General features: G+C 50.6%; 1 protein-coding gene across 1 annotated transcript in view; it reads right to left on the bottom strand.

The window, feature by feature from the left end:
• Nucleotides 1-550: 550 nt before the first annotated feature.
• Nucleotides 551-12,439, bottom strand: part of CPXM2 (carboxypeptidase X (M14 family), member 2) — a 197,881-nt gene continuing 185,992 nt past the window's right edge. Inside the window, exons 17-20 of the mRNA XM_006880142.1 lie at nt 10,984-11,281; nt 6,299-6,438; nt 4,714-4,813; nt 551-804 (exon numbers count right to left, since the gene is read on the bottom strand). Of these exons, the coding sequence (XP_006880204.1) occupies nt 551-804; nt 4,714-4,813; nt 6,299-6,438; nt 10,984-11,281 (792 nt within the window). The remainder of the gene's footprint in view (nt 805-4,713; nt 4,814-6,298; nt 6,439-10,983; nt 11,282-12,439) is intronic.

Genomic DNA, 12,439 nt, shown 5'->3' with positions numbered 1-12,439 from the left:
AGCTGACCTGGCTCAGGACGGTGTCCCCTCAGCCCTTGCTCGTGTGCTGCCTGTGGGTGATGTAGAGCAGGGCGTCTGGGCACGATGTCCCCCGGGCCAGGTGGGCCACGTGCTTTCAATGCCTGTGGTCATCCTGAACAATGACAGCTGGGCCACAGGACCCGGGACGCTGCCATTCCCACTGTGCACGTGGATCCCTGGCAGTCACTCAGGGAGGGGACCCAGCTTTCCCTCCTTGTTCAGGGCCCCCAAAGAGCTAGTCCACGGCTCTCTCCTGTGACGGGGGTCGGTGGGGTGGGGGTTGCTGCTGAACTCTCCCATTCCCTCTGCCTTTCTGACGCTCTGCCCGAACTAAGTCGATAAATGGAACAAAGAAATGAAAACAGTCGCAGCCTCCAGGCCCACCCGGGGCCAGTCTGGCAGGCACCCCTTCTCCCAGGTGCTTCTTGGATTCCAGAGAAATCGAAGGTGCACTGTGGAGTCAGCCCAGGGTGCCCCCCGGGGCTGGCTAGGATCTGGAGGCCGGGTGTGCCCTGGATGGGTGGGCACCTCACCCGCGCTGCCGCCTCTTGCGTCCTCGTAGCTTCAGCCGTCTGGCGGGCAGGCTGACGGGCTGTTTGCCAAACTTCTCCATGATCTCGCGAATCCGGGCCAGGTTGGTCTTGCTGAGTGTGAAGTCGCAGCGCGTGGCCCCCATGTCATAGCCCACCATGCAGTTCTTGATGGACGCCGTGAAGCCTTCGGCCCGGGCTGTGACCACATACTCGCCGGGGTTCAGGAGGCGCCAGTAATCCCCATCGCTGGCTGTGAAAAGAGAGGCAGGGTGGGGTGAGACGGCCTTCTCCTCACACCGTCACCAGCAGCCTGTTCCGGACCAGCCTCCAGCTGAGCTCCTGAGGACGTGAGTCCTGAACACTGGGCAGCCACCCAAGTGCTTTCCCTGCTGGGGGCTGCCGTGAGGGCTTTCACAGGAAGACTAGGGTGCAGGCTCCCAGCCTTGTCAACACACGTGAGCAGGAACAGAAATGGTTTCTCCATCTCCTCCCTTGATGACAAGACAAATCACTGATTCTGAAACTTGAACTTGCAAGCAAGATGCCCTGCCCACATCCCGAAAAGTCACTGCTGGCTGGCCTGCGGGCTTCCTCACCCACGCTGTAAATACAGAGTTGTTGATTTAAGAGCGTGCAGCTCTCAACTGCACAGGAGTTCTGAGCTTGGGAGGAGGCCCTGGTATCCCCACACCTCGTTCCACATCCCCACACAGAGAGACTGGAACTGTAAGAGGTTAGAACTGGGACACCGCAAGGCCGTATCTCCCTGATTCCAGAGGCTTGAGAAGCAGTGCCCATCTAGAAACTGTAAGACGCTAGAACTGTGCACACAGCAAGCCTGCAACTCACCTGGCAAACACCTATGCTGGGGCCGAACCTGCCTCCACTGCTTTTGCTTTTTAACTCTTTAATATGATCTGGATGATGGCTGATAGACAGATTGGTTTGCCCGTCAGTAATTCATACATACTTTGTTTCTTGGCCTTGTCTGCAATTCCTACACTGTAACAGTACTCTCCTCAGTCCCTCCCTGTGTTTCCCACTTCCATCCATCCTTCCTTCCTATCTCTTCCTGCTTCCTGATCTGAGCTTCACCCCTGAGCAAATACGGCCTGTCCATGTCACGTAGTCGATGGTTCTAAGGTACGTGTTCCTTCCCAGTGTTACTGATCACCTTACAGACCTATCTTTGGGCTCAAAGTTGAGTCCTGGGAGTGATTTATGTCTCAGGCTCGAAAGTGAGGAAGGGCCACAGTCTGAGGCTCCATCAGTCTCTATCGCACCAGTAAGCCTGGCCTTTTTCAAGATTTCGAGTTTTGTTCCACATTTTTCTCCCTTTATCCAGGACTTCCCATTTAGTACGATTTCTTCACATGGCTTAGTGGTAGAAGTTGTGTGCTGCCAACCCAAAGGCACACAGTTCGAATCCACCAGCTGCTTCATGGAAGAACAGTGACCCACCACCTTTCATGCAAATTACAGTCTTTGAAACCTGCTGGAGAGTCAGCTATGGTTCTAACTTGATGGTACATGGCACCACCACCAATTCTTGTCTTAGTAGCTAGTGGCTTACGTGTGCATACCACTCAAGGAATGATTCTCATTTCTCTTTGCAATCTAGAAGCTTCCATTTCTGGACAATGGATCTCTTGGACTGGCAAGGTGCCCTCTACTTGGACACTCTGGTCTGGGACTGCACCAATTTATCCCAACAGCTGAGTGCTGGATGACACTGGAACGTATAAAATTAAAACTGCTCAAAGGACGGATTCACTTGTCGTGAGAACACACTAGGAGATTACAGGGGAAAGCTCAATGGGGAGAAACGCATTTGCCATTAGCTCATCAGAACAGCCAGTCTCCCTGATTCCAGAGGCTTGAGAAGCAGGCCCATTAGGCAGAGTATTCTCATCGCCACTTATGGGGCCCCAGGGCCTTTTTATCTTCCTTTCTGTTTGAAAACACTGTGCTTTCTTACATTGCAAATAAGGTACAAAATAGCACAAGGAATGTTCCTGGCTCCTTTAATTTAAAGCCATTCATAAGCAATGTCAAGGATATCAGTCCTATGAAGTGCTGGGCCAGAGAGTCTGCTGACCATTCATAAATACAGCCAACATCTGGCACAGTCATGGTCCTCGTAGCTGTGCAATCTGCTTTGTTGAATTAATGGGTAAATGAATGATGAAATGAATAGAATTATGGGTGGATGGATGGATGGATGAATAATGCATGGAGGGATGTATTAAGGGATGGATGGAGGGAGGGAGGGATGAACAATGCATGGAGGGATGGATTAAGGGAGGGAGGGAGGGATGGACAATGTATGTATGTATGTATGTATGTATGGATGGATGGATGGATGGGTGGATGAACAATGTATGGAGGGATGGATGGATGGATGAATGAAGGGAGGGAGGGAGGGAGGGATGGACAATGTATGGAGAGATGAGGGGATGCATGGATGGATGGACAATGTATGGAGGGATGGATGAAGGGAGGGAGGGAGGGATGAACAATGTATGGAGGGATGGAGGGACGGATGGATGGACAATGTATGGAGGGATGGATGAAGCGAGGAAGGGAGGATGGATGTAGAGATGAGTAAATGGATGGAGAGCTGCCTCATGAGGGCTCTTGGAACATCATTTTACAGTATGCGATCTCGTTGTTTCTGTCCACGGGAGCCTCAAGAACTAGAGATAGGAACGTTGGGAAATGGTTGGAACTGTGTCAAGCAGTGGATGACTGAACGGGAAGAATGGGATTAAGGGATTAAAGCAGTCAGCAGCATTTCAGCCTCGTTCCATCTGCTTATATTACAATGAACTTTCCAGACACAGGGAAGCAATCTGGCCCCATCTTAGGTGCCAGACCCTCTGCTTTGAAGACATGGAGACTGAGGGTTAAAAGGGATCAAAGCTTTAAGTGAAGAAGATAATTTCTGTGAGGCTGCCCGTGCAGTCTTGTTGGGGGTCTGGAGGTGTCAACACCTGTGAGCACTCAGTAGAGGAGAGTGTCCTCCTTCCTCATGAGAGAGAGTATGGGTTGGAGGAAGGAGCCCAGGGCTGGACTCTACTGGCAGTCAGGACCCACTAAAGTGGAAGGGAGCTGAGTCTCCTTGGTTCATTACCTCTTAAAATGTGGCTACTGATGCCAGTTGCCACCGAGTCAATCTCAACTCTTGAAACCTCCTGCCTGTCTGAGTAGAACTGAGCCCCACTGAGCTGTCAATGATTGATTGTTCAGCAGTCGCTCACTAGGTCTTTCTTCTGAGACCCCTCTGGATGGACTTGAACTGCCAACCTTTTGGATAGCACCTTGTTCTACCCAGGGGCTCCTGAGGTAACAAGAGCTTAAAGAAACAGAGCTGTTGATAGGCCTGACTTTTTATATAGGAATCTAGTAAAAGAGTGCCTTGTATATAAAGTCAACCCCATTGTGATCAAGTCCAGTGCCAATCATAGCAACTCTCCTTTGGGTTTCTGGGACTGTAAATTTTGGGGGGACTCGATGGTGGATTTGAGCCTCCAATCTTTCAATCACCAGGACCCATCAAGACCAGAGTTGATTCCTACTGCTGTTATTATCCTACTCTGCATAATGTAGACAAGTGTCATCCTAAAACATTTGCGATGATTTCCTGTGGCCTGCGTGCTTCTTGAACTAAACTCAGGAAGCTTCACTCTACGCTTTTAATTGACCCCTCAAGCCTCCCCCCAGCCCCCCTGCACACTGCCTCCTCTGTGACCCACCAACACTGCCTGCATCACCCTAACCTACCACCTCTCCTTTCTGGGGAAACCTGCCGTGGTCACCCGGACAGATGCACTCCGGCCATAACCTGTCCCATCTGGGGAATAAAGCAGCCTGCACTGTGACCACTCCACAGAGACGGACGGAGCTGCCGCTGCAGTTTCTGGAGGATTCTGCTTCACTCAGACCCAGTCAGCTGCTCCAGGTCCAGCCAGGAGAGCGGTGGGAGGAGCCAGAAGGTACAGGGTGAAAAGCTATCCTTTCAGAGCCTCTGTGAGATTAGGGGGAGGACAGCCAGCCAGCTCTGCCTAATACATTGCTGGCACTCGGCCGGTGAGTTGAGCCCAAGTACCCACTTCCGGAGCACACCTGCTCTGTACTGGGCACAGGCACCTGTGGTTACCTGTTCGGATGTCATGGTTAATTCCCTCTACGGAGATGATGGCGTTGGGGATACCCTTCCCGTGCAAGTCTCTCACTATGCCCTTGATTCCACGATGCACCTGCCCAAGAGAGTGGGGAGAAACAGATGAGTTGTTTACCAGGCAGCCCCGGAGGTGGCCAGTGTGACAAATCCTCTCTGAGCCCCTTGTCACCTCAGTCCCCACCGAGAGTGCTCACAGCGCCACGTGGAGCCCAAGGGCTGGGCTGACTCCTACAGATTTGGTGTGTTAACTTCGGCTTTTCTTTGGGGCCTTTACACTGGAGTTAAAGAAAGCCTCCAGAGTTTTTTTTTAAATGTGACCGTCTAAGATGGTTAACAAAACCCCATCCACTAAGCACAGAAGGAATCCTGTTTTAGCTGCATTCCAAACTGAATCAAGGGCATTGCTCCCGAGTGGACCTGAACCCTCAGCAGCCCCCCAGTGTGGTGGAGAACTTCTCCGTGAGGTGTCCGGGGATGTAAATACGGAAGCAGACGGCCTCATCTTTCTTTCTCCTGTGAAGGATCTGGTAGCTCAACCCGCTAACTTCTCAGGTAGTGTCTGAGCACTTTAACCACTGTACCACCAAATCCTCTTATGAAACAAAACCAGAGCATCAAACCCATTGTGGCTGAGCTGATTCCGACTCACGACAACTCTCAGAAGGGAGCAGGACTGCCTGGCAGGGCCCCCAGGGCAGCGATCCTTATGGGAGCGGACACTACAGCCGCCCAGAGACAGCTGCCCGTGGGTGGGTGCGAACCACTGACTTCTCAGTTCGCAGCCTAGCACTTCAACTACTGCACCAGCACTACACAGAGTGTTGTCATCATGGATTGTGGCTGTGGCCTAAGTGCTGAGGAGGGAAAACCAGTGAGATTCTGCATGGAAACTGAGAGCACCTCGAGTCCTACACAGTAACTCAGCACACACTGTTAAAATTGTTCCCAGGTAACGCGCCCGGTGCCCAGAGACATGACCTGGGCAGTCTGGAGGGGCCTGGCATGCTCCCAGGTAACTCGCCCTGTGCCCAGAGCTGGGACCTGGGTAGCCTGGAGGGGCCTGGCATGCTCCCAGGTAGCTCACCCTGTGCCCAGAGCCATGACCTGGACAGTCTGGAAGGACCTGGACCGTCTGGAGGGGCCTGGTGTGCTCCCAGCTAACTCGCCCTGTGCCCAGAGCCATGACCTGAACAGTCTAGAAGGACCTGGACAGTCTGGAGGGGCCTGGCGTGCTCTCAGGCAACTCGCCCAGTGCCCAGAGCTGGGGGCTCAGGCAGCCTGGCGTGGCCTGGTGGGTTTGTTCTGTTTCCCATAGGTACTGAGTGGGGCGGCTGTCACTCTGACCCTGCAGGGCAGCCCCCGAGATGCCCTGGGCTGATTTCACCTGCCACGAGCCAGCAGGAATGTCAATGTTGCTCCGAGCTCACCTCCTCAGTGCCAATGGAGGCTCTAACTGCAACGGAACAGAGAGTGGTCCTTTCAACACCAAGGATGAGCCAGGACGCTGACCGAAGGACAGACCCTCTGCCTGACTCCCGGCCACCCCGCCCCCCGGCAGCACCTGCTCCATGAACACGATGAGCGACTCCCGGTTGTTCTCCCACTCCTCCGGCAGCTCACTCTCGTGCGGGTACTTGTCACAGCCCACGTAAATGGACAGCTCGAAGCAGTTTGTGTGAAGGTAGCTGAAGTCGTTCAGACCTGCCAAGTCAACCGGACGACAGTTTAAACCTCACCGTCACTGGAGGGGGCAACACCACCAGACAATGCCATTCAGAGGCCACCTCTGAACAGAGTGACCACATGGGCACTGTTCTATTCATGTCACAGCAGATGTGGGGGGCTCTGCTTGACCAAGACGGGCCAACAGCACAGGTTATGGGGAGATGCACACCAGCAAGGACGTCTTGTACACCTACTTTTGGAAGCCAGTGCCTCTCAGAGAAGAAGCTTTAAAAATCATACGAACTTTAAAAAAAAGAATTTAAAAAAATCATATGAACTTTCAAACAATTAATTGATTAATTATTAATTCAAATAATTGCATCAATTTTAAGTCTTTAAATTCTTCCCTACAGTTATGCTGACATCAGTTACAGCTCTGTAACAATTTCTATTATCATTCATAAAAACAGCTTCCTGTAACAGAATATTGGCTGATGTTCAACTGGCCATGGAACCGATACTGCTTTTGTTCTGTTGTGCATAGTGGGGGTGGACAGGACAGGAGCTAACAATGACCAGACAGTGACAATGACACTTACTACGGCCAACACAAGCCTGCGCCTTTCCCGGACTCTGTGGGACCCAGCATCCAGGGTGCAGAGGCAGGCAAGCATCTCACGTTCTCCGACTGACATAGTGAATGATGAGAATGGAAAGAATCATAGCTCCTGTCACTTATCTAGAAGCGGCTGACCAGAGTTTGAGCCTAGATTTGCCCCGCAAGTCTTTATTTTGTCTTTTTTGTTGTGGTGGGTTTGTTCATTTTTAAGATTTGAGTTGAAGTTTATAGAGCAGATTGTTCTTCAGCTTCTCATCCATGTGCTGTTCCATGGTGTTGATCACAGTCCCCACATTACGGCGTCACCTTGCTCCTGTCTCTGTGTGGTTCTCGGCTCACTCATCCCTCCAGCCTCTCGCTTCCTCCTGTCACATTTCATCCCTGGACAGACGCTGCCCTCGTGTCCCTCTGTGTTTCAGTGCTCTAAGGTCTGACTGCAGCAGTACTGTCCACCTTCTGGATCTGTCTATCGTTCGACTGTAAGCTGTCCCCCAGCAGCGAGTCCAGTTCCAGGCTCACAGGGTAGCTCATGGCTACTGTCTTGGGGGTTCCACGAGGCTATTATTGTGATCTGGAATTTTGTTCTACATTTATCTTATACTATAGCTACGATTCAGCACTGTGATTCCTTTCAGAGCGGTCAGCAGTGGTACTACGCAGTTTCCTCTGGACTCAGAAGTGTGGAAGTAGCCAAGGAACAGTTGTTTTTATGCACCTTGGATTTTCTCCTCTCTTCTTTGCTCCAGCCCGGGGTGAGAGGGTGAGGGTGGGGTGGTGGTTGGGGGGACAACAGTAGCACCTTGGACAACTGACCATCCATATTCTTATTTAAAAACCCTATTGCTGATGCATGAGTCCCAACTCAACATCTTAGTACTAATGAGTGGCTGGTGGGTTTGAACTGTCAACTTTTTGGTTAACAACCATGCCCTTTACCCACTGTACCACTGGGGCTCCTGTACTTACAAATAAAACCAAAACACAAACCCCTCTGTCATTGAGTCAAACTCACAGCAATGCCCCCTCAGGTTTCCAAACCTATGAATCTTAGCAAGTCGAAGACTCCTCGTTCTCCCTCAGAATAGCTGGTGGATTTGAACCACAGACCTTTTGGATCATGACCCACACATAACCCTCTCTGCCCCCAGGGCACCTGACATCTCGCCCATAGTGCTCATGGCTAATACAAAGAGAAACCAGGAGAACAAAGGAGAGACTCGGGCCAAGCCAGCTGCGCTGTGATGTCTGGCCTTCCAGTCCACGCTGTGAGCATGTGCCCGAGCCATGGTGTGACCCAGACAGTGCCTACCAAGCCTTCCTGTGGCCGGAGACGGCGTTCCCTTGTTTGCCAGCACCAGTGGACATTTTTCCTTGTCCCAAACTCCAGCATTGAGTGTGGGGACCCACATGCTATTGGCTCTGGTGCCTGATACTCTCAGCTTCACTATGAGGGAGGGAGGAAGGGTGGCAAGGTGGCATCTGGGGAACAAAGGCCCCTCATGTCGCAGTTAAAATGCATACAAACAACACTGTGTGCTGGGGATTCACGGAGCCTTGCTGTCTCCATGAACCAGTGCCCGTCAGCAAGCCGTTAACGAGGAGGAAATCACCCACAAAACACAGGGACGAGCGAGGGGGCGAGGAAGGAAATGAGGAACTGCAGCTCATTAATCTACAAAGCAATGAATCCGCAGACGTCCTCGCACCACCAGGGGAAAGAATGATTAAAAAGACTGGTGCTGCCGTGTGGCTCGGCCACCTAGTCTCTGCCATAATGGAGAATATAATTGATAGGAAGAAAAAAAAAGCCAACACAGTCTGTGTGGTTATGTGGCTGCTGACATTTGAAAACATTATTACTGACCCAACACTGATGGGCACGGCTGTGTCCATGCCCAACTGTGTCCCAGCAGCCAGAGAAGAGGAAACAGGCTATTTCGTGTAAGATTTTTGTAGGTCTACGGCTCAGGTTGAAAAGCAAGCATGCTTGCCACGTTTGAGATGTTTTCTTGAGAGAGCAGGATTTGCATTATTTAGTGTTTGATCTCTCACAGGGCACATCTGTCAGGGAATAAAAAGAAAGTCTCTGCTCGGTGTGGGAACGAAAAGACAGAAAGATAAGCTTCCTGGCCATGTTACAACGGCGTGGGGCAGATAACTCTCAACTATGCAACTATGTCTTCTTCCAAGAGCAGAAACACATCTGAGAAATACGTGAGGGTTAGAACTCAATCGGAGTAAGATAAAATGAAAGTTATAGGTTGTTATGAGGTCCGGTTAGCTCAACCATTAGTGACCCATGCACCACAGAACAAAGCCCTGTCCTGTCCTGTCCTCTCCTGTGTGAGATCCTATCATTGAAACCACTGTGTCAACCCTCCTTGCCAAAGGTCCTCCTCTTTCACTGACCCTCCATCTTCCAAGCAAGATGTCCTTTCCCAGGGACTGGACCCTCCTAGTAACAAGCTCAAAATATATGAGATGGCCTTTTAGCATCCCTGAAGGCTTGTTCTGCTCTCTCCAGGGTACAGGGAAGGGGGTATGTATGCAACGGGCTCCCCACGTGCTGGACCAGCCCACGTACTGGACCATCGGGACACAGCAGCAGCTCAGAGCCACATCACAGCTGGGCCGAGTCACAGGCCAGGCCAGCTCTGGAGGCATAAACCTAACTGGTTACAGGGAAAGAGCCCTGTTGGGGGGGCCTCCATCAGTGACTTTCCCCTAACTCCTATTTTACCCTTCTCCCCTTCTCTGACCCTAACAAAAATCAGGCCAGCACAGTGAGCAGCCTCCCGACTCAGAGTCCACTTGGTCCTCTTGCACTTGGGCAGACTCGCTCCTGGCTCTGCGTCTCAGTTAACACCCTTACAAGGTGGAGAGGACATCCCAGTACAGTCACCTCAGAGGCTGTGGAAGGGCTAAATGACACATAAACCTGAAGTGCTTAACATAGTCCCAGCATGCGGCATGCATGCAAATATGGTAAAGGTTATTTAACAGTAATGCAGTCAGAAGACTAAGGTGCGCCTGATTCAAGCCATGGTCTCTTCAATCGCTTGCTGTGCGTCTGGAAGCTGGATAATGAATGAGGACAACAGGAGGAGAATGGATGCCTCGGAGTCGTGGTGTTGGAGAAGAGTGCTGAATATTCCAGAGACTGCCGAGTGAGCACAAGGAGATGTCTGGAGAGGGTGCAGCCAGAGTGTCGCTTAGAGGCAAGGACGGCAAAGCTTCCTCTCATAGATTTTGGGATGTTGTTAGGAGGGGCTATTCCTTGGAAAAGGGACAGAGAGGAAGACCCTCAATGAGATGGGTTGATACAATGACGGCAGCAATGGGTTCAAGTGTGTGAGGGATGATGGAGATGGTGCAGGATAGGACAGGGCTCTGAACTGTTGTTCACAGGGTCACTATGAGTTCCAAGTAACTCGATGGTGCATAACCACCACCACCACCACCGATAATAGTGATACAAAGAGGGTGCTGTGGGTTGGCTTGGGTCTCTCCAAAAGATACGTTCAATTCCTAATCCCCGGAACCTGTGAACATGATCTTTTTGTAGAAACGGGGTCTTTGACAGTGTAATTGAGTTAAATTGAGGGTGATCTCTAAATGTAAAGGCTAATGGGCTAATAAGTAGAAGGAGATTTGAGAATCAATAGCCACACAAAGAAGTTGGCAGCCTGACGGCAAAGGCAGAGCCTGGATGGCACTATCATTACTCAAAAAATGCCAAGAATTGTTAGCCAGGAGCAAGAGCAAGAGTCTTCAGAGAGAAGAGGACCTGCCTATACCTTGACCTTGAACCCTAGGCTCCAGAGCTGTGAAAAAGTAACTGCCTGTAGTTTTCAGTCACCTACTTTGTAGACTTTGTTACGGTTGAGACTAGCTCAGAGGACTCGGTCCCTCCCTACCCTTGCCATCCATCACCAGCCAGAGGCAGGCCTTATGACACTTACTTCCAGCGACAGTGTGCCAAGAAGCGCCATTGACGGTCCCATCTTCCTTCTGGAAGTCCTCCGTGTGGCAGATCCGCCTCCTCGCGTCCGTCATCAGCCGGTGCGTGGAGGCGTAGGAGTAGGCGAGCCAGCGGAAGACGTGGTCATCAGGCGTGGGGCTGTGCTCCTGGGTCTTCCACAGTGACCGCACCATGTCATAGGGGTACGCCACCACCAGCTCCCCGCCCTGCAGGTTGCCGCCCAGCACGAAGGGAATCTTCTCCATCCACGCGATGACCGCCCTGGTCTCCACTGCCACCTGTGAGCAGGAACAGCCAGACACGCTGCCACCAGGGCGAGGACACTGACCGCTCCAGACCTCAAGAGGGAAAGTCACCACGTCCTGGGCTGATTCGAACAGACTTGAGAACTTCACCATCTGTCCTAGGAAAACTCGACTTGGAGGAAACGAGGGATAAGCATTTGATTTTTGATCTATTAAAGGAAGAGGCAGCAATTGCCTTCTCTAGTTAGCAGCCCGATAATTACCCTACCAGCAATTTTCCATTAGGCTTCTTTATTGTTGATCTTTAATAAACATATTTCTTAAACAACTTCTTGTGACTGGGGTGGAAGTTTACAAAGTGAATTAGTTTTCTATTCAACTATTTATACACATTTTTTTCTACACTAATTGTGACACCCCCACAATATAGCAGTCCTCGCTCCATTTCCTGTCTACATTTCCCATTTCCACTCTGTGGCCCTCAGGTTGCCTTTAACTGTTTTTGGTGAAACATTCTTCTAGGTCATATAGCCCTGGTGTGTCCACTTGTTGTGAAGCTGAACACTGTGACTGGTGAGTCAAATGGGAGAATGGTTACCCATGGTGGACAGAGTTTGGTGAAGCTCCCTGATTAAAACAAGCTTGGAAGCAGGAGTGGCATCCACTTCTGAAATGGCTTGCCTCTGGAAACTCTATGAGTCTGGAGAAAGGATGAAAGTTATATAGGAGGTGTCCAGGACTTTCGTTCATAGAGTTGCTATAAGTTGCCTGCAACTTGACGGCACTTAACAACACCTTAGTTTTTTAGAACTCTTAGGTTTACAGAAAAACCGTAGCAGGAATCACAGTTCTCTACCCTCCATTAGTGGTCTCTCCTGTTACCAACATCTTGTAGTGATTTTTATTAACTGGAATTCATCATTTCCATGAAGGTTCACTCTGTGTTGTATGTATCTGTGGAATCTGACAAATATATAATGTCATGTGTTCACCATGCAGTGTAACACAGCATAGTTTCAGTCCCCTGAAACAATTTGCTCAATTTTCTGTGCCTAAGATTTGTCAGTGTTACAGCATATAACGATAATTCAGGTTTTGTTCGATACATATGTGTATCTCATAATTGATCAGTTCTTGGAATGGCAAGCAGAAAGTTATTCTCAATTTTTTGCTGTAAAGAACAGTGCTGCT

The sequence above is a fragment of the Elephantulus edwardii genome, unplaced genomic scaffold (genome assembly GCF_000299155.1).
Source record: "Elephantulus edwardii isolate Elephantulus edwardi_28Jun2011 unplaced genomic scaffold, EleEdw1.0 scaffold00006, whole genome shotgun sequence".
In the NCBI taxonomy this organism is placed as follows: Eukaryota; Metazoa; Chordata; class Mammalia; order Macroscelidea; family Macroscelididae; genus Elephantulus; species Elephantulus edwardii.
This window is presented reverse-complemented; position numbering and strand designations above follow the sequence as displayed.